This window comes from Aspergillus neoniger (genome assembly GCF_003184625.1).
Source record: "Aspergillus neoniger CBS 115656 unplaced genomic scaffold BO87scaffold_52, whole genome shotgun sequence".
Lineage (NCBI taxonomy): Eukaryota > Fungi > Ascomycota > Eurotiomycetes > Eurotiales > Aspergillaceae > Aspergillus > Aspergillus neoniger.
The window spans coordinates 122,455-147,963 of NW_020291180.1; the positions used below are offsets into that span (position 1 = coordinate 122,455).

The 25,509-nt window shown below is 51.9% G+C and overlaps 12 protein-coding genes across 12 annotated transcripts; 5 read left to right on the plus strand and 7 right to left on the minus strand.

Annotated features, from left to right (window-relative positions):
• Positions 1-677: 677 nt before the first annotated feature.
• On the minus strand, positions 678-2,116 carry bgt2 (GPI-anchored beta-1,3-endoglucanase EglC; the record flags this gene model as incomplete). Its single annotated transcript, XM_025619893.1, has 2 exons — positions 678-1,856; positions 1,922-2,116. The coding sequence occupies 2 exons, from the start codon at positions 2,114-2,116 to the stop codon at positions 678-680; spliced, it is 1,374 nt and encodes a 457-aa protein (XP_025474708.1).
• A 1,396-nt stretch (positions 2,117-3,512) lies between these two features.
• Positions 3,513-3,941, minus strand: BO87DRAFT_196413 (uncharacterized protein). Its single transcript, XM_025618510.1, has one exon. It carries the CDS (start codon positions 3,801-3,803, stop codon positions 3,579-3,581), a length of 225 nt encoding a protein of 74 aa, XP_025474709.1. The 5' UTR covers positions 3,804-3,941; the 3' UTR covers positions 3,513-3,578.
• Positions 3,942-5,304: 1,363 nt separating this feature from the next.
• On the plus strand, positions 5,305-6,578 carry BO87DRAFT_320251 (glycoside hydrolase family 75 protein; the record flags this gene model as incomplete). Its single annotated transcript, XM_025619887.1, has 5 exons — positions 5,305-5,571; positions 5,625-5,827; positions 5,878-6,026; positions 6,078-6,344; positions 6,400-6,578. The coding sequence occupies 5 exons, from the start codon at positions 5,305-5,307 to the stop codon at positions 6,576-6,578; spliced, it is 1,065 nt and encodes a 354-aa protein (XP_025474710.1).
• Positions 6,579-6,730: 152 nt separating this feature from the next.
• BO87DRAFT_449152 (putative MFS transporter) lies at positions 6,731-8,801 on the minus strand (the record flags this gene model as incomplete). Its single annotated transcript, XM_025628339.1, has 8 exons — positions 6,731-6,980; positions 7,060-7,160; positions 7,251-7,370; positions 7,438-7,699; positions 7,764-8,002; positions 8,055-8,117; positions 8,168-8,265; positions 8,312-8,801. The coding sequence occupies 8 exons, from the start codon at positions 8,799-8,801 to the stop codon at positions 6,731-6,733; spliced, it is 1,623 nt and encodes a 540-aa protein (XP_025474711.1).
• Positions 8,802-8,872: 71 nt separating this feature from the next.
• BO87DRAFT_430768 (Gfo/Idh/MocA family protein) lies at positions 8,873-9,952 on the plus strand (the record flags this gene model as incomplete). Its single annotated transcript, XM_025627560.1, has 1 exon — positions 8,873-9,952. One exon carries the CDS (start codon positions 8,873-8,875, stop codon positions 9,950-9,952), a length of 1,080 nt encoding a protein of 359 aa, XP_025474712.1.
• Positions 9,953-10,430: 478 nt separating this feature from the next.
• Positions 10,431-10,857, minus strand: BO87DRAFT_449157 (uncharacterized protein; the record flags this gene model as incomplete). Its single annotated transcript, XM_025628340.1, has 2 exons — positions 10,431-10,744; positions 10,794-10,857. The coding sequence occupies 2 exons, from the start codon at positions 10,855-10,857 to the stop codon at positions 10,431-10,433; spliced, it is 378 nt and encodes a 125-aa protein (XP_025474713.1).
• Positions 10,858-11,792: 935 nt separating this feature from the next.
• On the plus strand, positions 11,793-12,935 carry BO87DRAFT_320311 (oxidase ustYa family protein; the record flags this gene model as incomplete). Its single annotated transcript, XM_025619890.1, has 3 exons — positions 11,793-12,072; positions 12,135-12,353; positions 12,625-12,935. The coding sequence occupies 3 exons, from the start codon at positions 11,793-11,795 to the stop codon at positions 12,933-12,935; spliced, it is 810 nt and encodes a 269-aa protein (XP_025474714.1).
• A 115-nt stretch (positions 12,936-13,050) lies between these two features.
• Positions 13,051-14,532, minus strand: BO87DRAFT_369484 (FAD-binding oxidoreductase; the record flags this gene model as incomplete). The annotated part of the gene is made up of 2 exons (XM_025621981.1): positions 13,051-14,216; positions 14,277-14,532. 2 exons carry the CDS (start codon positions 14,530-14,532, stop codon positions 13,051-13,053), a joined length of 1,422 nt encoding a protein of 473 aa, XP_025474715.1.
• A 382-nt stretch (positions 14,533-14,914) lies between these two features.
• Positions 14,915-17,115, minus strand: BO87DRAFT_419826 (serine carboxypeptidase). Its single transcript, XM_025626965.1, has 3 exons — positions 16,742-17,115; positions 16,129-16,691; positions 14,915-16,088 (listed from the first exon to the last, which is right to left on the minus strand). Exons 1-3 carry the CDS (start codon positions 17,016-17,018, stop codon positions 15,213-15,215), a joined length of 1,716 nt encoding a protein of 571 aa, XP_025474716.1. The 5' UTR covers positions 17,019-17,115; the 3' UTR covers positions 14,915-15,212.
• A 414-nt stretch (positions 17,116-17,529) lies between these two features.
• BO87DRAFT_391223 (NAD(P)-dependent alcohol dehydrogenase) lies at positions 17,530-18,683 on the minus strand (the record flags this gene model as incomplete). Its single annotated transcript, XM_025624960.1, has 2 exons — positions 17,530-18,469; positions 18,529-18,683. The coding sequence occupies 2 exons, from the start codon at positions 18,681-18,683 to the stop codon at positions 17,530-17,532; spliced, it is 1,095 nt and encodes a 364-aa protein (XP_025474717.1).
• A 555-nt stretch (positions 18,684-19,238) lies between these two features.
• Positions 19,239-20,530, plus strand: BO87DRAFT_401547 (flavin monoamine oxidase family protein; the record flags this gene model as incomplete). The annotated part of the gene is made up of 4 exons (XM_025625620.1): positions 19,239-19,288; positions 19,349-19,567; positions 19,608-20,316; positions 20,453-20,530. The coding sequence occupies 4 exons, from the start codon at positions 19,239-19,241 to the stop codon at positions 20,528-20,530; spliced, it is 1,056 nt and encodes a 351-aa protein (XP_025474718.1).
• Positions 20,531-21,829: 1,299 nt separating this feature from the next.
• BO87DRAFT_320279 (basic helix-loop-helix domain-containing protein) lies at positions 21,830-24,775 on the plus strand (the record flags this gene model as incomplete). The annotated part of the gene is made up of 1 exon (XM_025619889.1): positions 21,830-24,775. One exon carries the CDS (start codon positions 21,830-21,832, stop codon positions 24,773-24,775), a length of 2,946 nt encoding a protein of 981 aa, XP_025474719.1.
• Between the last annotated feature and the right edge of the window lie 734 nt (positions 24,776-25,509).

A 25,509-nucleotide genomic window follows, 5' to 3' on the forward strand; every position in this document is an offset into this window, starting at 1 on the left:
CCGGCATCTTGAAACCACTAACTTACTCCTACTACTAGCGACCGAGGTGAACAGTACTACTTTTTTGAGCCGAATTGAACTCGTGATTTAACTCTGATCGTCAAATAAAGTAACCAGTAAAAACCGTCAGTCTTTTTATTTAAATATCTTGTCAGTTTAGGCATATAGCGGACATTTGTTAAGTAAGTCATTCGCATCACTGCAAGGAAGCAAACCAGCAAGGGATCCAACAGCAAGAAGGGTCACCTGATACTATACGGAATGCAACGCTGGCACCTCATGGGAACAATCGGGACATCGATGCACTCGGCAGTAACCGCGCTTATGGAACACGCTTAGAACTATGATGAATACGGGCTGTCGAGGGAATTACTGAGGCTTGTAGGCTGGTAACCTGTTAGGAAGTATATCTACAAACCCACAATTCGGTCGATTGCAATGCGCTTGATCATGCAGCTGGATGGAAAGAGCTCAAGTCTAAATTAACATTTGTCTATCATCCGGGCCAACCATGGCAAGCAAAAATAGTTTTGATGGAAAAAATATGTATCAAGAAGTGAAGGTCGACCGAAAAGAACACCGGAACACAAAATCGGGGCTACCCAAAAACGAGAGAACTCCTATCACCAAGAGACGAGGGTGGCGGGGAGGGAAACCCGTGTCATCCGTTCATTTCCTTACAAAGCAGCCAGGGTCATGAAGACGGCCACAACGGCACCGAAGAGGGAGCCGGAGAGGGTGCTGGCACCGCTGAAGGCAGCGGGGGAGGAAGAGCCAGCGGCCGCAGAGCCGGAGGTGGAGGACTGGCCGGAGGTGGCCGAGGTGCCGGTGCTACCAGAGCTGCCCGAACCGCTGGAGCCGGAGCCAGAGCCGCTGGAGCCGGAGCCAGAGCCGCTGGAGATGGCACCGGCAGAGGGACGAGCAGAGGCGGAACCGCTGGGGCGGAGGGGGTAGGTGCCGTTACCGAAGACGGTGCCGTTCACGCCAGGGCGGCCAACGGTGAAGCTGGGGGTGGCAGAGGCCTGGGCACCGGAGGAGGAACCGACAGCCTTGCTACCGGCGGCGGAAGAGGCAGCAGCAGAGACAACGGCGGACGAGGAGGAGGTGGTGGTGGAGTTCTTGCAGGACAGGTCGAACAGGGGAGTGGTGGAGAGCTCGCTGCCGACGATACCGAAGCTGGGGTTGGGGGTGGTGGGGGAGGCATCCTGCAGGATGTACCACCAGGTGTTGACGTTACCGAAGAGAGGGCAGCCGACCTCGTCCCAGAACTTCTTAGCATTGGCGATGTTGGCGACAGCATCACCCTCGGAGTCACCGCTGACGGGCCAACCAGTCTCAGTGATCCAGACCTCCTTGTCACCGGCGACAGCCTTGGTCTTCTCGACGGACTCCTCGAAGAGGGACTTGGCGTTGTCAATGGAGTTGGCCATGCTGCTCTGGAAGAAGGGGTAGCCGTCAAAGCCCAGCCAGTCGACGGCCTCGACGACGGCAGAGTTGGAGCTGTTGGTCCAGGAGTCCCAGGTGTCGACGTGACCGATGGAGACGTCGGCGAGGGCAGTACCGGAGATGACGGAGCGGACCTCCTTGATGTAGGCGACAAGCTCGTCGGGGTTGACACCGACACCGGCATCGGCCTCGACACCCTCGACGGAGTTACGGTAGAGATCCTCACTGCCGACGGAGATACCGACGACGAGCTTGCCGAGCTCCTCACCGTACTGGGAGATGGCGGTCTTCAGGGCGGTGATTTCGTTGTCCATGCCACCACCGGAGGCCCAGAGACCGAGCAGAAGGGAAGTATCCTGGGCAATGGCGGCGGGGATGGCCTCGATGACATCGCTGGTGGAGTAGGCTTGCTATGGGGCAGTTAGCAGATGCGCAATCATTATATGAGATCCATTGTCATCTGGGGCAGACGTACGATCATGGTGTAGAGACGGGCGGAGGTGAAGCCGGAGGTGGTCTTGAGGTTCTTGGCGGCCTTGAACTCGGCCTCGAAGTCGGCCTGGAACTTGGAGCTCTCATCGGAGAACTTGTTGCCGTAGTTGAAACCCTGGTAGGCGGCCTCGGAAGTGGCCAGGGTCATGGCGAAAGCGGCCAGCTGGGCGAGCTGCATCTTGGAGAGCATGGTGACGGTCGTGAAAAAGAACGTAAGGGATTATAAAGAGTGAGTAAGGTGGGAAAGAGAGTGAGACGCTACACAGAAAGCTGAGAGCGATGGAGTGTAAGAGAAAGAATGGAATGAACAAGGAATAAACCGAGTTCTGAGTTGGAAAGAGAGAGGATTGAAGAGAAGAAGAGAGAGAGGAAGAGGAGAAGAGGAGAAGAAGTAAGATGTATGAGGGGAAAAGAGAGAGAGACGACAAGGGAAAGGAAACTAAGGGAGGCAACCGAGACATTCTAGACTCGAGGCCCGACCAGATTGGCCTGAACCCGGAAATTCGGCCGCCCCGTCAGTGAAAACTTGTAGCCAATGGGAGAGACTCGTGCCTGAGTTGGACTCCACCCCACCACTGGGAGAGAGTGGAGTTGTGGCTGCCACATGGTCCAATCAGGAATGTCCCCGCCGGGATGACAAAAGAGCGCAGTGGAGCTCTGGTGACCTTGGCGAATGCTGGTTGGATCCAGGGACAGCCACGAAATTGACACCCCGGCAGCCGAGTGGCAAATCACAGAGGCACAATCAAGACTAACCATCCAATAGTAACGGGATAAAAATAGCAAGCTATTCTTAGGGCCGATGCTTGTTCTTCATAAAAATAAACACCCATTTCATTTCAACGGTAATTAACTGATTTAACTGGTTTAACTGGTTTAACTGGTTTGAATGGATAATAACTGGTGGAGTGGGGAGAGTTGCTTCTAGCCCTTCTCCTTATGCCCCCCTGATTCTCTTTTTCTTTGTCCTTTGATCCATTTTGTGGATATTACCTTGCCCGCGTCCATGATGGATTCCGGCACGAATTCCCCCTCTTCCCCCCTCAGCGGGGGCTTTCAGGGAGGTCACTTTTCTTTGGATTTTGGGGGGGGTGACATCCAGGCCGGGCTTTGACAGTACCAAGTTAGGTTTTGGTGTTGGTTGACGGGAAAATAATCAGCAATCCTTTCCTTCTTGGATGAACGGGTTTCCATGTTTGGCCCCAACCGGCTGACGCGGTCGGGCAGGACATCCATGCAGGAACGGTCCAGGCACACCCAGGGGTTCCTACAGTAGTAGTTGATGCTAGTTACTATGGATTGATTCATCTACAGGGTAAATACCCCTGCTCGCACCGATCACATCGTCTGGTTGTCACCAGACAGGTCATCTGCCGAGCATCTCTTCCTGCACCATCATCACACCACATCAACACAAGCAACATTGAGGCAATCCCAACCTGCCAGCCAGCATCAACCCGGGGGGAATATTCGGCCCCGGAGGATTGTGTTTTGTCCCGTAGAGGCTGAAACCCGACCCCAACTGTTGCACTGCCATACATAGTCATCATGGTAGTAGTGTTGTTGGTGTTTCCGATTGCAGAGAAGTGGAAAAGTACAGGCAGATCTGGTGCAACCTGACAAATTTTAGATCTTCCTATTTAACTCCAGGAATTGATCTTGCAACCCTCGGAACATGATTGCGATGATGAAAATTTCATTGTGAGGGTAACAATTGAAGTGGACAAGGACAAGGCACATGGCTGGGTGGGATCGAGATCTGACCCGAGGTTACTTGACTTTGTGACTAAACAACGGATCTCGACGGTCCCTGAGAGGCACGCATCGAGCAAAGATCGTCCATCCTCCACTTCCCATCTTCCCATCTCTTCCGGTCAGGGCTCAATCCATGTACCTGCGTTGGCACCGCTGAGTTGTCTACACCTAGCCCTGAGTGGTGCCTGATGCAAGGCGATTTAAAAAGTAGAAACCGCACGCGACCGTGCAAAGTCGCCCTTTAGTCGTAGAAAATGGCCTCGTGGAGTCGGTTCCATGACCAGATGTGCCTGTCCATCTCACTCAGAACCCGTAGCTTCTTAACTTAACCCTAGTGGAATTCAGCATTGGTCTCTCTGGTACCAGCTGTGCCCTGAATACCTCCGATGGCTGAGGACTACCGGCTGTCCCTTGTAACCCGTGGCATGACGGATGGCCGCCTTTATACCCTCCCCTCAGGGCTGTCAGCCCTCATTTCACGATCTTGTCAGCTCGATCGGTCGAACCATTCTCCAATCTCACGGTCGGGAATTGTTTCCGTAGACTTCTGAAAACTGACACATCAATAATGAATTCAAAGAATGCTTCTGTCATCGTCTATGCCACGGATCACTCTCACCGGACTCCCAGAAACAAGGATGGGTGGGTGCAAGGCAGCCATAATGTCCGATGATCTTAATCGTCAAAAGACGCGGAATTATCCGCAGAGTATTCACCAGCGATCGAACGACAATTTACCCCTTCGTTGACCCCATATGAAATGAACTCAGGTCACTCATGAAATCACCTTCCACTTCGGGCACTGAAGATGATCCGGTCGGGGGCCGTCTCACTATCAAACCACCCCATCTCTATATTTAACCTCAACAACGGTCACTGGCGATCCTATGGCGATCCTCCACCTTCACAATCCCATTGTATGACAAACAAAATATATGGAAAGGGTTTCCGACTCCATATCAAAACCTCGCCTGTGGCCGCCCCCAAGGCCCCCAGGTCGTATTCCCATTCCTTCCCGGATTCCCGCGGGCTGAAAGGGCTGAAACGCTTCTTCAACCCTCGTACCCTGGATCGCTAAACACCATTCAGGGTCTTCTTTAGTCATTAGCGCTTCGTTTTGACTTCGGTCCCTGCAGTGTATGTGGTTGGGGTCTAATAGTGCAGGAGAAACGGTCGCAGGTCAACGGGGATAGCATCATCTGCTCAGCGTGGCAATCACCACCTGTCCTGTGAATAACCCGTTTTTAACTGTAGAAACATCACTCATCAAACGTGAAGCTAAGAAATTAAAAAGAGAAATAAGAAGATTTCTCAACAGCTCTCAACACGATGCTCAACATTAACTTCCCCCGCTGATGACACAGTGACGAGACATCGGATCTCCATCGACAAGCTCGCTCCGACTCGACTTGGGGGCCAAGCTCCACCAGACCTCAACTCTCTCGATAACAAGTGAATGGACATGATGTGAAGCGAGACCATCTACCTCGACGATGAAGATATAAATTGCCTGCTCGCCTCGATCATTGCTATCATCACCATCATCATCCCTCTCATCGTTCCTTATCTATCTGGTTCACTTCTATCATCACCTATCACCACCTTCTCATCATGGCATTCGAAACCACCGCCGGTCTCGCACTCCTCGCTCTCGCGGGCTCCGTCAAAGCCCAGTCCGTGGATGGCTCCAAGTATAACAGCCCAACCAACGGTCCTCCGGCCAGCTACTTTGCCGCGGCCACGACCCTGCCCGTCGCGGCCTTGCAGTCGGCCGCAGCCAAGGCAAGTTCTGTGCCATCCAAGGCTACCTATCCTGTCAATACGGACAAGAATTCTCCCAAGTCGACCATTCATAGCGATTGGGTCAAGTTCAACCAAGTATGTTGCAACCTCCCTCGAATGGGTGGCAGAACCCTCGCTAATGACTACAGGGTGCCGCACTCAGCTGGGTAGCCGACATGGATGTCGATTGTGATGGCATAGACTACAAGTGCAAGGGCAACGGGGATGGCCTGCCCGAGACCAACTGGGGAGCTCTGTCAGCGTATGAGGTTCCCTGGATTGTCATCCCGGACCAGTTCCTCACGGCCAACGAGGACTTGCTTCCGGGTAACAACATTGCCGCAGTGATCTGGTGAGTCTGCCCTTGACCTGTTCAACCATCATGCTGACTGACCTCCTTAGCAACGGCAAAATGTACTACGGCATCCTAGGTGACTCCAACGGCGACGACCCCGAGGTAACCGGCGAAGCCTCATGGCTCATGGCCCGCACCTGCTTCCCAGACGACGATCTCAACGGAGCCGAGGGACACGCCGAAGCAGACGTAACCTGTAAGCCCTACCCCGGCTGACCTAAAATCGGGCTATCTAATACAGAAACAGACATCGTCTTCACCGGCGACGACGCTGTCCTCCCCAGCAGTGCGATGGACAAGAACTACATCACCAACTTCAGCACCCTGCGCTCAATGGGCGACAAGCTGGTCGGCGCTCTCGCGTCTAACCTGGGTCTCTCCAAGTCAGGCTCTGGCTCTGGCTCCAGCGCCAGCGCCAGCGTGCCCTCCCAGACCACCTTGGCCACGAGCGCCGCCAGCACGCCGAGTCCTTCGGGCTCCACGGCCACCTGTTCCTGGGAGGGACATTGCGAAGGTACGTGGACGCTCCGGTCGATACGAATACAATGGCTCATATTGATTTTTTGCAGGCGCTATTTGTTCTACTGAGGATGACTGCTCGGATGATTTAGTCTGTGATAGTGGGAAGTGCAGCTCTGCTGATGACGAGGATGAGGATGATGATAATGATGTGGATGACGAGGAGGACGATGAGGATGACGACGATGATGAGGACGAGGACGACGAGGACGACGAGGATGACGAGTGATCAACAACTTACAGTCATATCGGAGATCCTCACCACATCAGCTCAACAGTCTCCTTTCCTTCTTAACCCTCATTTACCAAACCATATATTTAATAAACTACTTAAAACCAAACAACCTTCCAAAACAATCCCACCCAAGGAAAAACCCCCGTTCAATAAACAAAAATAAAATCCTCATTCCTCAAATCCGTCGTATCCGAAAACCCCTTATCACCATCTACACCCACCCTCTCCCCCGTCACATTCACATTGGCACCCACATCCTCCACCTCAACCACCTTCCCCTGTTCTACCGCTTTCTTCCTAACCATAGACTCATCCACAATCCGAGCCGACGTGCCCAATTCCGTCCTCCGTCGTGCATGTTTCCGATTAAGGTATATGAGGTATAGATTAGCGAGACTGCGGGGGTCAGTTAGACCTGAATCCATTTCACACATCACACACAAGAACAAGAGAGAGAGAGAGAGGATAGACATACATGGAAAATACAGCTACCAGCACAAACAGGATAAGATTCGATATAAGACCCGGTCGATAGAGCGGTGCTTGGGAGGTGGAGTAGAGTTGGGGGCCGATGACCTTGCCAAATTATCAATTGCGTTAGCTATAAACCCTACTCTTAGGATGGATTATGGTTATAAGAGGGGTAGGGGAAGGGGGGGGGCCTACATTTCCCGCACACATCCCAATCAACACCACAGCCGACGTACACTTCCTCTTCGTATCGCCGGCTGTGTTTTGCGCTTCCCAGGCATATACGAGGGGTGTTATGGCCGCGAGGCAGGAGACCTGTACATACATCATCAATATACTACATCTCCATGAGGAAGGGATGGAAGGGGGTGGGAGGGCATACCAAATAATACCCAAACAAAAGCACCCCCTTCTGCTCCCTCGGCACAACAATCATCAACAACGTCCCGATGGCAGAAATCCCCGCAAACAGGGCAATCACTAGCCCCTTCCTCTGGAACCTTGCAGCCAGCCATCCTCCGCCTAGGATGGCGATTACCTGAATAACGCCGAAGGGTATGTTGAACAGGATGGTTTCGAATGATCCGTAGCCAAAGGATTTGATGATTAGGTTGCCGAATGTGCTGATGCCGCCGCTGGGGATTCTGCATCCGGTTAGTTATAATGGTGGAATAGGGGAGGAGGGGAGGTTGGGAGGGGTTTACGCACGAGATAGTCACGATGAGGAAAAACCACAGCCACGTCTTCACGTCGTATGCTGTCTCCCAGACGTGATCCCATCGCCACTCCCGCGAGATGATGCCCATTTGGTTAGCCCGGAGACGTTCCACGGCGATGACTTTCTCGCGGTCGGAGAGAAATTTGGCTTCCATTGGGGAGTCGGGCATGAAGAGGAGGACTAGGGTTGAGTAGGCGACTGTCAGGAGGCCGCAGAACATGAAGATTATCTGTTGTTTTGAGGGTTATTATGGAATTATTGGGGATAGTGGGGAGATGTACTTGGTAGGAGTAGAGGTTGTCGTTGTGGATGTGGCCGAGTCCGTAGGTGAAGAGACTACCGACCTGGGGGAATAGTTAGGATGGCTTGTATAGGATGATAGTAGGGGGTTTACTATAAAGGTGACCCCGTTCATCGCGTTCCATATCGCTGTTCGAAGGGTCTGCTCGCCTCGACGCCACCACATTTGTGTGACGGCCACACATGAGGGTGCTTTTTTGTTAGCAACTAGACTGCTCTGTATGAAGCTAGAACATACCAATCATAGCCTCAAATGTCCCCAATGTCAGCCGCAGCCCTAGTAGACTGGGAAAGTCTGTGCATGCCGCCATGATGGCCAGCGAGCTTCCCCATAGCAGCACTGCCGTTCCGATGACTTTGCCGGTAGGAGCCTTCACAAGTAGCAAGGCTGCAAGTGGCTGCACGACTAGTTGGGCAAGGTACAGAATCGACCCAAGCCATGAGTACTGCTGGCCGTGTAGATGTGCATCCTCGACGAGGCCAAAGATGGACACGTATGACAGCGTCGACTTGTCTAGCTGTTGAAAGAAGTATGCTCCTACTAGCAAGAGAGGGAGGATACGGAGATCAATGCGTCTAAGGACGTGCTTCTCTTCTTCTGGACTGAATGTCCGCTCTTCCTCCTTGACAGTGGCTAGAAAGTCCGCTGCCTTTTCTCTTCCTGTGCCATGGGCCCAGCACGGCTCAGCTCGTCGCTTTCTGCGACACCAACACCACTCGTCTGGCATACGCCAACTCGCAGATCCAATCGCTAGGTCACGCTGCAATTCCGACGTACAATGCGCGGGACTTTGACCGGATGATCGAGGAGACTCGTCCGGACGTGGTGATCGTCACCACTATCGACCGCACCCATCACCAGTACATCGTCCGTGCCTTGGAACTGGGCTGCAACGTCATCACAGAGAAGCCCATGACCATCGACGCGCCGCGTTGTCGACAGATCTTCGACGCCGTGGACCGTACCCAGCGCCAAATTCGAGTGACATTCAATTACCGCTACGCACCGCATAACACGCGCATCGCGGAGCTGCTGGCCAGCAGCGCTATTGGCGAGATCAATGCCGTGCATTTCGAATGGGTGCTCAACACATCCCATGGAGCGGACTACTTTCGTCGCTGGCATCGCGATAAGAGAAATACCGGGGGTCTGCTGGTGCATAAGTCCACGCACCATTTCGACCTGGTGAATTTCTGGCTCCGCACTCGACCTGAGACTGTCGTTGCGATGGGAGATCTGCGCTTCTACGGGAAGGAGAATGCCGAGCGACGCGGCGAGACGAGATTCTACTCGCGTTCTCGCGGGAGTGAAGTGGCTCGGGATGATCCGTTCTCTCTGGACCTGGAAGGTAATGAGAAGTTGAAAGGGATGTACGCGGATGCAGAGTGGGAAGACGGATATTATCGTGATCAGAGCGTGTTCGGGGATGGCATCAGCATTGAGGACACGATGGGGGTGATGGTCCGGTATGAATCCGGGGCTGTGATGACGTATAGTCTCACGGCGTATGCGCCTTGGGAGGGATTCCGGGTGAACTTTACCGGGAGTAAAGGTCGGCTGGAGGTGGAGGTCGTGGAGCAGTCGTATGTTAACTCCGGGGGCGAGCAGGCTTTGGAGGGCGCTCTTGAACGGCAGAGTGTTCTTTTAAGGCCTTTGTTTGAGAAGCCGGTGGAGATTGAGGTGCCAACGGGTCAGGGAGGGCATGGGGGTGGGGATCCCCAATTGCTGAAGGATCTGTTTGGTACTCCCGATGCGGATCCTCTGGGTAGGGCTGCGACGCATATTGATGGGGCGTGGTCTATTGCTACGGGGATTGCGGCCAATGAGTCTATGCGGAAGGGGGAGGTGGTAAGGGTGAGGGATTTGATGCCGTTGTGAGTGCTTGTTTGGTTGCTTTGAGAGGTAGAATAGAATGCGTAATGGACCTGTGATACGGTAGAAAGTGATTTGTAGACTACAGTTATGACTGGCTCTTGTCGATATGTGCAGCTCAGAGGTCACGAGTACATCTTTTACGAAACTGTCTACCTCGAGCACAAATTTAAGAGAGAGGTGATGTATAAGCTTTTTATGCAGTCTGATTTGTTAGTTGAATGCCTATGCTCGTAAGGATACCTTTTCCGATACTCGACAAAGGTATTGGAAGCTAGGGTAGAGACATTTTTAGGGTAATGTATCACAGCTACTGCAAGATGTGTCATTGAGCTACAAAAACAGCTATGAGATAGAATATTTCCAAAATCGGAGCGCTTCAAACTCAGGCTGTCTCCCAAACCTACCGTCAACGGATTAATTTGCATTGATTCTCCCCTCCCCCGAATAACATGCCAAAGATTGCGCAAAGACGAATGCAGACTCAGTAATTGTAAAGGTCACCATCAAGCTCAGCAGTGCCACGCTTGTAATTGTACAAGTCTCCATCAAGTTCAGCCTTGCTGCGTTTGTAGTTGTAGAGATCCCCATCGAGTTCAGCGTTGTCCCGCTTATACCCTCCCCGTTTGTAGTTGTAAAGATCACCGTCAAGCTCTGCTTTGTCTCGTCCGTAGTTGTAAAGATCTCCATCAAGCTCTGCCTTGTCCCGCTTATAATTGTAGAGATCCCCGTCGAGCTCACTAGTACCTCGTTTGTAGTTATACAAGTCACCGTCTAGCCCGTTGGTAGATCCGACGGCTGCGAATGTCAATACAGAATCTTCTCATGGGGCTGGTGAGCTACTTACCAGGTAAGGCCGCAGCCATACCGATGGCAATGCACAAGGACAGTATAATTTTGGGAGTATGCATCGTGCTGGCTTGGGATATCTTTCGCCTAGATGTAAGATGTATGCTCTTTGGCACCTAGCAGTATGTGGGTTGATGTGGTTGGTCTAGTGGGTAAGGCATCAACAGGAATTTCAAAGCCTTTATATAGATCAACACAGCCGGCTACTTGCACGGCATGTCAGAATACTGCACCAAAGTCGGTCATATGAGCGTAGAATGTGGCGAGTAACCGAACGTCGTCATCACTTGTAAATAGATGTATGACGATGATGTACAGCACATGGAAGTTAGGTTGTTGCTTGGATCGACGGTGATAGTATTGTTGTGGCAACATTCGCTCTATTGGGTCTTTCCCCTTCACAACCGGGGATAGGACATGAGGTATACTTTGCTGAACCGACTGGCAAGGCAATACTTACCCTGTTGTGACCCCAAATTTCCAGGAATCAAGTGTAGGTATGTGACACTGTGCTGCATGACATCGATAGTTCAGCGGGGATGCATCATCGTTTCGAAACACATGGTGAAGCTTCCCCCCATGATAACTGACATGTCCTTAGTCTAAGCATCCAGGAAATATCTGCACATCATCTAAGCAGGCGCAGAAAGATTTCTAGCGCGCGGGGTAGCCGACCATACATGAAGCTCCATATGTTATAAACGGTGTACCCTCAGACTGGCAGCAGCGTTTCGAGTAGTACAAGCTCCCCCCTCGCCCCATGCCTGCATCTTGATCCTGCGGGGAAATCAGTCAAGGTGGGGATGTTTCACAATTACTCTATGGAAACATGCAATAATGGGTTCTTCATCAACACATCGACTTGGAACCCTACCAACTTCCCCTTTGTAGATGATAACACATTCCCCTCAACCCTCATTTCGATCTATGCCCCCAGCAACCCTTCCACTCAATACCAAAAAGAAAAATGTCCCTCGCAAGGCTCAGCACAATGTACATGGCTCTCAGAAGAGACAGAACCGACGGCACCTCCTCCTCGTCCGAGAGACTGCCACTATCAGACAGTTCAGAAGACTATCGCGATGAGTCCTTCAAAGACCACTTCGCCGAAGGCCACCATTACATGAACCATCAACGCCAATCCCCCATTCGATGGAGCAGTCTATGCTTCCACCTAATCCTAGCCCTTATCTACGGCGCAGCGTTCCTAGCAGCAACGTACAGATCGACAAGCAATATCAACCATCAAGACAACAAACCTGCTCATCTTATCGCATGTAAGCCTATCTCTCCACCAACCTTAACCCCAACTAGAAACCCACTAACAGAACCACACTAGCCCCATTATGGGAAGCCGTAGAACTCGAGCGCAAAACCATCAACGCCTCGATCGAGAGCGAGAATCCATTCAAGGGCGCCCCATCTGAAGAACTGGATCACGCATGGCACCGGTTATTCATCAACTCGAATATCCGAGTTACGGCTGAAGATCTAGCGAAGATAAATCGCACGTCCGTCCCGATAAATGATGAGAAGGGGGGGTATTATGCCATTCCGGGTATGTTTAAACCCTATGTGTAGCTTTGATGGATAGATGGCCCTGACAGAAATAGATGTATACCACCAGCTGCATTGCCTGGTAAGTCCATTCTACTCTACCACTTTCATTCCATACATAGCATAGCTAATAATTATAATAACCAGAAATTCCTCCGCCAAGTAGTCTACCACAGCTACTACCACGTCGGGAAACCCACTACCCCGCTTCACATTGGTACATCTCCCCCTTCCTTCCATTTCAAACCCTCAATTGATATTGTAACTAACAGCTACAGAACACTGCATCGACAACCTCCGCCAAAACATCATGTGCAAAGCCGACGTCTCTCTCCTAACTTTCACATGGGACCCGACTGATCGCGCCCCGAAACCTAACTTCGTCGTCGAGCACGAATGCGCTAACTGGGAGAAGGTGGATAAATGGGCCGAGGAACATCGATTCGATATCTTCGATCAAACTACCCTGATTCATCCCACTCTGGGCCCTTCGTTCCCCGAGGAGGAGTATAAGGCTACGGGGAGGATTCCGGGACATCCGGATTTTCATCCGAATGGGTATCATGGAGATCATGGGGCATAGTAATGGGGTATGATGGGGAAAGGGGGGATGTGCAGTCTTATATAGTGAGAGATTTACTATGCATGGCGCGTAATCTAAATATTATTCTGGGTATATACATCTATGATTAGGAGCTTTAAGCAGGGATAACACCCTGCGGATGATGAAACGTATTCTTCGGGTCCAACTCCTCCTTCAACTCCTGCAACCGAGGCAGATTCGTTCGCCAATACTTCTGCGGCGCATTCTCCATCCTTGGGTCCGGACAGCCCAGATACGCGTGTCCTACGCTCTCTGGCACCGCGCGCGCAAGCACATCATACAGTCCATCGGTGAACTCATACGTCGTCTCGGATATAGGGCCTAGGGGATTGACCATGAAGAGCTGGACCCAGAAGAGCACGTCTCTGTGCGCGTACGCGGTTGCGTCTTCAGCGACGTCGTTGATCGCTCCGCCTTCTAGACTGAGAGTGACGAACCAGGCTGGCGTGCCGGCGGTGTGGTTGTCGATGTATTCGAAGAATTCGTCGATTCCGGCAGATGGAATCAGTGTATCTTGTCTGAAGCCCAGAGACTTGGCATAGAACCAGGTCGGGGTGTTGCCGACCAGTTTGAGGATGGTATCTTCCAGCGCGTGCCCGACCATGCCGAGCCAGTCGGTCAGAACTAAGATATTGCCTGGGTTCTTCGGTGCAAAGTGGTCTTCTAGTCCTAAGGCATCGTACTGCTCCTTAGAGCCGAAGAAAAGTCCCTCGAGGATGATGTCACCGTCGAAAATGACCATGTTGTTGTAGAACTGGCGGGTTAGGTTCTTCGCCGAGATGAAAGACTGCCAGTCCTTGACGAACTGGGCTTTCTCGGCAGTGCTGCCCAGGTTGAAGGTATACGAGTACTGGACCGCGAGACCCGGGGCCGGCTCAGTGCGGACTTTGAACTCAGTCACGATGCCAAAGTCGGCTGCGGCGCCTTTGACAGCGAATAATACGTCCTGGTTCTGGGTATTCGAGGCCCGGACAATGCTCGAATTGGCCAGTACCACTTCAACTTCCTCGACGTGGTCCAAGGCAAGACCCCATTGGCGCGCGGTAGGGCCGAGTCCGCCAATGGTGAAGTGTCCGCCTGTTTTGATGGTTGGGCAAACGCCGTGCGCCATGGCTCGTTTCCCGTTGTTGTATAGTTCGATATCAACGTCATTCAAGGTCGTGCCCGGTCCGATGACTGCTTCGTATGTCTGGTCGTCCATGGAGAATTGGTTGAAGTGTTTCATGTCGACTACTACCGCGCCGTCTGTTCCGCCAAGGCCTGTGTCGAGTACTTGTTAGTGGGAATGGCCTAGGGGTTATTTGGCTGAGGGTATGCTACCATAGTTTCCGAAGCTGTGGCCTCCACTGCGTGCCTGCACTTTGTAGTCATAGTCTGAGGCGCATTTGACTATGCCGGCGATTTGTTCTGCTGTCTCCGGGTACGTGATGGCGGCTGGAGTAACCGGGAGGTTGAGGTTGTATTCGTGGACATCGGCAGTCCAAAGAAGCTGGTTTGGGAAAGCCGCAAGGGCTGAATTGCCTCCCAGGGCAGATATCAGGCAATCACGCCCTGCTATACTGGTTGTGTTGCCCATGTTGCGAGAGACAGATCTTGGACAGAAGATCAATCGACAAATTGTTCAACAGAGAAAAATCAGGCTGCCATGCTCCTTTTGTTGTGCCGGGAGGTGCCGGCCTGAATTGGGGTGAGGATCCCATGCCTTGCCAGATGAGATGCACTATTGATCGATGGATACGAACTTCCTTGGTTTGGGTGCAATGTAGAGTCAAAACAGCGATCTCGGCCTCCACTGCCTGTTCGTTGCGCGCCGATCATGCCCCAAACTAATGCGACTTTGATCCGGTCCCCACCAAACCCCCGCCAGACCCAAATTTGTCTGATTTTACCCCTGAATTTCTACCTTGTTCATTCAGCTAAGACCAATGGATTGGAAGGAGCTTGAAATGGGACCCATGGCTTGAGAGATTTTAAACTTTGCTTTTCACAATATCTTCCACCCGGTTTGTCGCCAGCGAGTCATGTTGTGTTATTACAGTTTTCTTTCAATTGCGATTGAACAGAAACTCTCCGTCACTACAATAGTTCACCGGCAGTAGATGGCCTGATCATAAATAGTATTCATGGCTCGTAAGATGTTTGCATCGAAAGAAAGGCGTTAATATCTGTAGCTTCCCCTTTGGCGGCACAGCTAGACATGATCGTTAAATCGCGCTGAACAATGTACTTCCACGCACAGTTGCAGGTACTTCAGATCTACATCTGAAACCTCAAAGCCGGTCCCATCCGCTTCAGCCTCCGGCTCACTGGGTTCGGAGCATTAGTGGTCGTGTTGTACGTCGCCAGTGAGTCCAACACCTCCCACTGAATCGTGCCGTTGCCCTCGCGGTAGGTACTCTTGAGTGTGCCCACCGTCTGCAGACTCGGCGTCACGGGAATCTTCCCTGTTGCCACATCCTTGCCGCCAATGACGCGATCAAACATCTCCAGCGCAAGCAAGGGCTGGTAAAAGGGAACCTCATGGCCACTCTCATACACCCGCACAAAGGCAAACTGCCCTGCCTGGCGCACCTGGCCGTGCGTCACTCCATCCGAGGTGACAATGTTGGTGTAACCTGCACTGCTGAAGTTGGCAGCCTTGACCTGCAGTGACACGGCTTCCCCGCCCAGCCAGTTGCAGTTGAAGTCGGCATCCCCGGCATACATAACCACCGTGACGCCCTGCTTGAGCAGCTTGCCCACATCCTGGATGGTGTTCATGAGTCGCCCGTCGTCACCGGTGGACGAAAAGGCGAGTCCGACAGCGTTGTTGCTCTCCGTGTAGTTGATGTATGCGCCGATGGCGGCCTGCACGGATGCCTTATTCAGGTAGTCGACGTAGAACTCGTAAGGGAACGGGTCCGGGGTGAGTTCGCGGAAATCGTACTCATCCCGACCGGAGTAGATGTCGTAGATCTCCTCGACCTCGTTGGCACAAAAGTTGTCGGCCGTACTGCAGACCTCGTCAATGCCTCGGGCGGCGCAGTCGTAAAGCTGGTCGAGGCAGTTTCCGGGGCCGTAGAGGTTGTTGTACATCAGCGAGCTGATGGACTTGTTGAATGGCAGGTAATCGTAGGTGTTACCCGGATATACCTGTGGATGGGTTAGTGTCGAAGCAGTAGAAATCAAGGACCAAAATCAAGTAGTGCACCGTAAAGTTGTAGTAGGCCTGGTACTGAATGATCGGGTCATACCAGCCATTGCCAATCATCACACTCCCCAGTTGGATCTTCTTGGCTCCCGGCTGGAGATGAGCATTCTGCTCCTCGATGTACTCATTGAATACGGGACCGTAGTGACCGCCATAACTTTCCGTGGTGAAATGGAAGGTCTCGCGCGAGTACTGGGGAAATGCGCCCATGAAACCCTGCAGGGCGCGATAGAAGTTGGGGGCAGCGTTGTCGGTGGAATTAGCCGTAAGGCTCACGTTTGGGTAGGCGTAGGTACCACAGGACATGTCCGCGGCATAGTCGGGGCAGACAGGGGAGGGCAGAGCAATGACATTGTCCGTGGAGGAATCCACGTAGCCGGGGACCGGAATGCTGTAGGAGAAGCCAGTCTGCACGGGCTGGTCAATGTAGAGCATGTTGCTGGCGTTGTTCCAAGAGTACGGGTTGTTGTAGACGGAGCCATTGGCGTCAATGCCGCATGGGCCGTGCTCTTGGAACAAGCCGATCATAGAGGAGGAGCCAGGGCCTTCGAATAATTAGCAATTGGAATGAAATTGTGCCCGGGGTCAGACATGCCTCCATTGATCCAGACGGTCAAGGGAGCCTCGGTGGGATCTTGATTGCGCGCCTCGAAGAACCAGAAGAAGATGTGCTCGTGCTCGGCGACATCGAGATAACCAGAGAAACTCTTGACGCTGGGATCGGTCTCGCAAATGCCGGTGGGGACCTGTTTGTAGCGGACGGGGATGTCGAGATATCCCTTGGTGGGAATGAGATCCGTGGGTGGAGACACAAACTGGGCCCTGGAGACGGGCAAAGCAGCCACCAAGGCAGCAGCCCAGAGAGTGTACATGTCGGACAGCAGAGATCAAAGATGGGGAAGGAAACTCTCAGAGTGAAGATATTCAGAGCATGCTCTTCACCCTTTTATCAAGAATGTTTGCTATCTCTTATCGGAAAAGAGAGAAGTGTGGAGTAACCATGCTTAGGTGACTGGGGAGATAAGTACCAAGCTGAGCAGACGCGTGACCTGCCGATCGCTGGCAAAGCCGACGGAGTCCGAGTCACCGTTAGCAACAAAAACACCATTCTACATTGTACCATGTTCGATTTATTATCATGACTCCACATTTCTTCTTCATTCGAGCTTAGCTTTTATGCTAACGGATATATCTTCTTCACACTAACTTATCCACTCTTGACTCCTCATAATCAGCAGAATCATTCCATGTCTTGAGCCATTCTGTGCTGGAACCAAATCATTTCACTGGGAGAGAGTAGGATATTTATCATGTTATGTAGAAGATGCATGTTCTGTTCTGCTATTCCTTATGGCATTCATGACTTCGGCTGCCCACCATCGATTATTTTGGTCCCTCAATCAGCACCTTGATTGAGCCACTACTCGGATGCGACGCCGTCTGAAACGCCTTGGAAGCGTCTTCAAAGGCATAGACATGCGTGATCATCGGGTCCAAATCAATCACTCCGCTGGACATCACCCGGATGGCGCGCGGCCACATGTTGACATAGCGCTGCTGGAACTGCAGATCGATCTCGCGCTCGCTCAGTCGCATGAATGGAAACTGAAGCTTGTCCTTGCCCACGCCGACCACAAACACTTTGTCCCCAAACTTGACACTCTGAATAGCATTGGCGATGGAACTCTCGACTCCCGTGCATTCCAGGGCAACCACGAGCTCGCAATCCTCCCCACCCATCAGCTGCACCACCCGAGCTGCAAATTTCTTGTCCGTCTCCTCCGGCCGAACCTGCAGTGTTCGAGCAGCAGGCACGAATTGTTGTGCAAACTGTAGACGCGCCGGGTTAACATCGCTAATCACAATGGGATACGCCCCAGCAGCGCGGCAGCATTGTAGCACCACCAACCCAATTGGCCCTGCGCCGCAAATCAACACCGGATCTCCAATCTTGACCCCCGAACGAGTCACTGCGGTGAGTGCGACACTCAGTGGCTCCAGCAAGGCGTCTTTTGGAAATGATAGATCGCCGATCTTATGGCACCAGATGGCGGGATGGTTCACGTAGGTCCGCAAGAGACCATGAGATGGCGGACTGGAGCGGAACTGCAGATTCTTGCACCCATTGTAGCGTCCGGTAAGGCACGGTTCGCATGCCTTGCATACAATGTGAGGTTCCACCGCGACGCGATCTCCCACTGCGAGTGTCGTGACCGAAGGGTGGACCTTGACGACGAGGCCTGCAGACTCATGCCCCAATATATGCGCTTCATTTTCCACCCACGGACCGATCCCGCCGTGTTTCCAGAAGTGCACGTCCGAACTTGATCGCTACGATTAGCTCTCATCATGGATGGATGGGTTTTGGACGGCACGAATTACCCGCAAATTCCACTGAACTTGATTGCTACTGTGACCTCTCCCTCTGCTAAGCTTGATCCATCGGTTATGTGATCGAGGGTAGGTTCTGCCTCCTTGATAAAGAGATTATGATCCTGGTCCGTGTAGACCCCTCGGTTTGGAAGTTGTAACTCCATATTGACCATGAGCGTGTTTCTGAATACGTCCTATGAGACTTGAATCAACTTATCTGGCTTATGAAGATATTATAGAATCATCTTGGGAGATTTTTAGCCATACTCATGGATCGATTGCTATATACCTCCCTCGACGTATGGGGAAATATACGCGGGGTTGGGAAGAGCGGGGGCGCGCAACCCCACTGCCATGCCGGATCATCGTTGATTGCGATGCTGCAGTTCGCATGATTTACACCGTCAGGTAATGTGTAGCGGTACAACTTTGGTCCGAATCTCTTCTGTGCAAGGGCAAGACCCTGATCATTATAGGGCGAGGCTAAATAGAAGACCCAACAACATCTATGCTGGAGAAAGACCACAATAGCTATACTATTATGATCTGATAACTACTAGTTAGTAGTATCAGAGATTAATGATCATGATCCTTAGTTGATGGAAATGGGGAAATTTGAGAGATAACGGAAACCGATCGTCAGCCTTTAATTTTGGATAGAAGCAACACACCTGCTGTTGACACTTCGCCCACCATTGATATTATTCTATTCAGTCAAAATGCCAACATCGGACGAAGGATTCACTTGGACTGCCAAAGGCGGTTTTCAGTATGGTATGTAGTGACTTATCTCGACAAAGTCGTTATAGTTACTCGGCTAAGTATACAGTGAAGGACTAACCACTGAGGCTGTTGTCCCATCTACCCCACCGTCAGGCCTCTCTTTCAGATATGATGTGATTGTTGTCGGTGCGGGATTTGCCGGTCTCACTGCCGCCCGCGACCTTGCTTTTAGAGGCAAAAAGGTGCTCCTCGTTGAAGCTCGAGATCGTATTGGAGGTCGTTGTTGGACTGCAGAGGTAGGAGACGCTACCAAAGGTGGAGCTTCGTTGCACATGGGTGCACTGGCAACAACCACATGTATTCAGCGAGCTGCAACGATATGACCTCGCTAATTTTCAGGAAACTGTGGCGTTTACTGAGAACGGTGAGTTCGTGTTCAAGGAATCGCGGTCTCACCCTGCTAGAGTGCAGGATTCTGCGGAAGGACACTTCATTATGGAGCGACTAGAAGGACTGATGGAGAAGTTCTTTGATGTTGATGGGCAAGGCGGGCGCATTGTAATCCGATTCCCGTTTAGTACGGCTTCAAGTGTCGAACAGAGTCCGGACTACCTCGAACTGGATAAACTCAGCCTAGCGGATCGTATTTCGCAGCTCGATGGTTGCGACCAGGAGGAAAGGTCAATGCTTAGCGCGCATACTGCTTCTTTCTATGGCGTCTCGCCGGAAAAGGTTTCCTTTGCCGAAGTGCTTCATACCCATGCGTTATGCAACTTTGATCCTGCCATGATGGAGATAGCCACCATGAAATACAAGATTGCACGAGGCACCACGGCCTTCGCGCGGGCAATCCTTGATGACTACAAGGGAGCCCGGATCGTTGGTTCTCCTGAGACATCAATCACTCAGACAGGTGGAGAATTCCCCGATTATCCTGTTACTGTCATCCTGAAAGATGGAAATCAGTTTGTATCCAAATTCGTCATCTCGACAATCCCCATCAACGTGATCTCATCCATCACCTTCCCAGAGGCCTATCGAGTCATTAGAGACATTTTGATATACTTTAGAATTGTATTTGTAGCATTGAACCTCGTCATGGAGCCTCCGAGGCATGCTCTCTTTCATGGGTTCTCAGTGATAGATCCATTTCATCCAAGCGAGACCCACCACTGCAACGTGTGTTAGTATATATTTAGTTGACAAACAGTCATCGACGAAGGCAGACAAGCGGTCCCGTAGACAGGAAGGTAATGAGGTCACCATAGTCAAAATGGTAAAAGACTAACAATTAAGCTTAATTCTCTCAGGTGGAGGAGATACTAGAAATGAATGCAGAGGTATAGTAGCTGTATGCACCTCTTGCATTCAGCTGCATCGCTATAGATACGGGCAGAGTATCTTACTGTACGAAAGACATGAAGAGTTGAGTAAGTGGGACCCCGAAGTTTGTTATTTTTAGTAGTTTGGCGACATCATTGGCTGATTACGTAGGCGGAAGGTACTAATACACCATCTAACCATACGTGCAATACAAACTTACCAGCTCCATCACTGAGTTGCACTCATTGATGGGTAACAATACCGAAACACCAGCTCCATCTGGTGCCACTTTCCATGACTGGCTCGGTTTGCCGGAAGCGCCGTCACCCGCGATCATACGACGCCCACCACCGAATCTTGGCCGAGGATCACCGCCCGCCCATGCCTTCAGGCAGCGCAATTGGAGATGGAGTTCAATTCAGTTCAGTTCACTTGTCCACAGTCCCACGCCTCGCCTTTCCTTTCTCGGTCGCTTGTGATTTGAACTGGCTGGCCACCTACTCTCCCTCGGACCCTTTCTCCCTCTGCTACATCATCATCTTTGAATCATTTGCCGTCGTGGAACAGCATTGAGGGGATATCTTTGCAAAGTACATTGCGCGCCCCTCTCTCGGTTTAGCCTCTTTAGCATAACATAGCAAGAAGTCAAAATCTGCTCCGCCGGGACGGAGAGCCACTGATCCAGTCACTGGCCGCGCCCTCAACCGCCCAACGGTTCGATAAGATCTAAAACGTACCTTGCCTGCCCTGCCCTGTCACGGTCGTCTCCGGAAGCCACGACAACCCTGTCAGCGTCTAACCTTCTCTCTCTCTCTCTCTCTTCCTACTACCTGCATCGCCTGGACAGATCATCAACCAGGCTGTATTATTGCAAACCAACCCAGTTTCCCATCATCCATCTATCCACAATTACCCTCAATTACTGCTCGTCTGCTTGTCCCTGAGCCAGACTCCACTGTTCATAATCTAGTCTCGTTAGCGCGTCTGGTTGGGGTGGGTGATACCCTCGCCGGTGACTTCAACCCGCAACTAGCCGCATCGCTCCTGACCTTTCTTTCCCCTCAGGTATGCCTGCCTCTTCATAGAACAGTCACCCACAACTACTTTGTTCGATCAATGCTATCTTGCTCATATCCGTCTCCTGGTCACTAACCTATTACTAAACGCTAGCCGGAATCCCCCTCCGTACTATCTGCCGCAGGCGCACTGACGCTATCGATTGCGGTCCCGGCCTTGGCCGCTGGACGGAATGGCACTGCCCACCATGGGGAGCGACTTTCAGCTCTTCTCCCCTCTCCAGTCTTCGGAACGAAGAGACTCACAGGCCGACTCCACGACATTCGCCCAGTCTACAACGGAAGATTCGAGTCAGGATTGGACGCAGTGGATGAGATGGGACGACAAGGGCTTCGCCGATGGGGCAAAAGATGTCTCCCAATCCCCTTTTGATACTACCTTCACCTCACCCAATGCGTCAATTGGCAACACAGATCTCTTTCAAAAGTCCGACTTTTCTCCCGACATCAACCTGGACTGTACCAATATTCCTTTCGATTCCTTACTCGACCAGAATTACGGTGGCGTGTGCCAATCGAAGATCGGATCCATTGGGACCGACCTGCAGTCAGCGCTTTCCGCTACGTCCGGTTCCCCGCTATCCTCGGAAGGAACTGCTCGCAAACGCAAATCGGGCAGTGATGATGATGGATCAACCGTGAGTGGAGTGATCCCGACCGGTAAGAAGATGCCGGCCAAAAAGCGAGCGCACAACGTCATCGAGAAACGCTATCGAGCCAACCTCAATGAGAAGATTGCCGAGTTGAGGGATAGTGTACCCAGTCTCCGAGCGTCGAAGAATGCGTCAGGTAGCCTAATGGATGACGACGACGAAGGGGTCACTCCCGCCAACAAGTTGAACAAGGCCTCTATCCTTTCGAAAGCCACCGAGTATATTCGTCACCTGGAGATCCGGAACAAGCGACTTGAGGATGAGAACATGGCCTTGAAGAACCGACTTCGTCAAGCGGAAAAGGCCGTTGATCAGTCACTGACCTCCGCAGCATCCGTCTCCTCACCCAGCAACTACACCGTTTCCACAGAGTCTGGCGCGAGCTCATCCCCCAGTGTGTTCTCGCATGTCGAGGATAGTCCTAGTGACCACTCGCCGACCTCTCTATATCCCCCCGAAGGTTTGCTGAAGGTACCCGATGCCTTCAAACGCATGCGAGAGGAATCCACTGCCAAAGATAACGCGTTTTCCCAATCATACATCCAATACCCCAGCAGCAACAACAATGTCTCATCCCCATGTGGTGGTCGTACCAGGCGCTCATATTACCCCAACAAGTACATGCTTGGTGCCCTTGCTGGTTTGATGATCGTCGAGGGTATGGGCAGCGAAAAGAAAACGGAGTCAACCGCCAAGGGGCTGCTGGCAATGCCCATGAACCTGTTCGGAAACCTGCAAGCTAGCCTTCAGAGCCCCACCGCAGCATATTGGCTTGTAATGGCTCGAAACTTTTGGTACTCGTGGCATGCACGAGCCATCTCGCATTTTCTTATTCTCGCCACCCTTGTCGTCGGCAGTGCCTTCATTGTCTTCGTTTACCTCTTCAACGCTACTCCTGGTGAACAGTCCTCTTCGCTGAAGACTTCATCACCGTCTGATACATCGTCAAATTTCCGACGTCAGGCCTGGCTGACAAGCATACAGCGAGTCGGGGTCCCGCGCCACCGCTTTTTCCACGAGTGGTACGTCGTGACCTCGCGCTGCTTTGAGTACGTCCTGCGGTGTCTCCTGGGTTGGAAACTGTATTCTTCGATTACCGGGGTTACCGAGGAGGACGAAAAGGGACGAGTCAAGACCTGGGATATTGCAATTGACGCACAATTGGCTGGTGGCGACGCTGAAATCAGCAAGAGTCGTCTAGTCCTTACCATCTTTGCGGCAGGTACCCTGCCTAGGAGTCCAATGAGAATGATGCTCAAAGCTCTCCATTGCCGTATCCTGCTTTGGAGAGTTGGGGACCGCGGCTCTTGGAGCTTCGACTTGTCGAATGATGTCGCTCGTTCATTGGCAAGGTATCAATGGGACCTCGCTCGGACCATGCACAAGGCTATGCCGAAAGATCATCCTGATGCCCTGCCTAGCCACCTAGCCGCGTTGTTGCAACTGGACTGCGACGAAGTCATGATTGACAGCATCGTGCAAAGAGCGGCAAACCTCACTTGGAATCGTCCCACTCAAGAAGGCACTGATGATGACCAGGCTCTGTTGGATGTGGTGGAAGAAGACCCTGCCATTCAATCTTCCCTGGATGCCCTCGCAGCTTGGTGGTCTAGCCATCTCTTGCAACGGGCCCTGCTCAGATACTTCGAAGCTAGCTCTGGTGGTCCTGACGCGAAGAAGAGTCGCGATCTATTCAAGGCGAAGATCAAACTGGCCCTGGACGTCGCTCCTCAGCCCTCGGCCGCCCATACTCGAGCGTTGGTGATGAAGGCAGTATTCTTCGAGCAAGACCGCGCTGCGAATATCGGAACTGTCCTCGCCGCGTTGCCGAAAGATAAAGGGAGGAGCAAACAGAACCAAGCATCCAACTTTCTTGACTCATCTCTACCTGTGTCCGTGCGGGAAGAGATTGCGATCTCGGTCCGCTGTGCAATGATTGCGGCTATATTTACGGCTAGGACTACAGGCGACACTTCTCTACCGGCATCCTTCACTATCCAACGAGCTGTCACATGGTTCAATCAGTTGCCGCTTGACCCGGTGGATCTGACACTTCTCGGGTTCGCGTCTGTGTACCATCTGCTCCATGTCCTAGCCTCTGACACCGACTATCTGTCGTCCTCCGAGTCCTCTTCGCCATCTTCTCCCGCCTCGCGCAGTTCCACCCCGTCGTCTTCGCTTTCCTCTGATGAAGAGGAGAATGACAAGCCACGTGTGTCGCAGAAGCCCGAGATTATGCCGCAATCCATTCCGAATTTGGGTCGTGTGGCATCCGAACTCATGTACTGGGCGCGGAATGCATACAATCCGGCCTTCTACGGTTTCACTTCTCAGCTTGTCAAGGTCATTGAAACCGAATGCACCTCGCTATGCCATAGTGCTGGGGTCGACGTGACCGACTACTCTTGCATTCAGGAGGAGAAGATCAAGTCGAAACAACTGAAAGAGAAAAAGAAGAAAAAGTACCCAAGAAAGTCATGAGCACTCGTCGTTTAGACGAATCAAAATAGACAAGAAAACAAAGACAGATTCTTCGATTTTGGTGCTTCTGGTCTCGATGACAGTGACTGCCTCTTGGAGCCCAGCAGTTCCATAATCTCGTGACAAATTTCCCCACCCGGTTACAAACTTTCAAAGATATCACGGTTACGTTCCCATTAATGATATGACTAAGTCGGAATCGTCCTCCTTTTACGTGTAATTTTTTTTTCACCTTGCTTTACTTTAAAGGCGATTTACTGTTGTGTGTGACGGGGCCGCGCAACCGCTGATTTGCTCCCTACCCCATTTCTTGTTGCCCGGTCAAAGGCGTTACTGGATTGTGACACTGGTCTGTTCAATTATCCTCCCTCAGCTTCCGGAATGGAACGGAAATAGATGTTTGAGACCTTTCAACCTCATCTGTCTGTAATTCTTAATAATGTTTTGCGATAATCGTATCGGATGTGGCCCCGGGGCTGAAATCTTTCCTTAAGTGCATATTTGAATTCCAGTCATCATTCATGTATGCATGCGTATCCATGACTGAAGATGGTGCCTGTCTCAGTTGTGTCGCGGTTCCTGTAGCGGATGTCTCATGTTGTCGGGTTTCTCCTGGGCCATGTCTCAGGCCCGTTACTTACCCCTGGCTATGTCTCAGGGTCGACCAGGATCATTTTTGCTTTCGGCCAAAACTTTCAGCATGTGGAATAGACTTTGGCAGTCCCCGACCACGC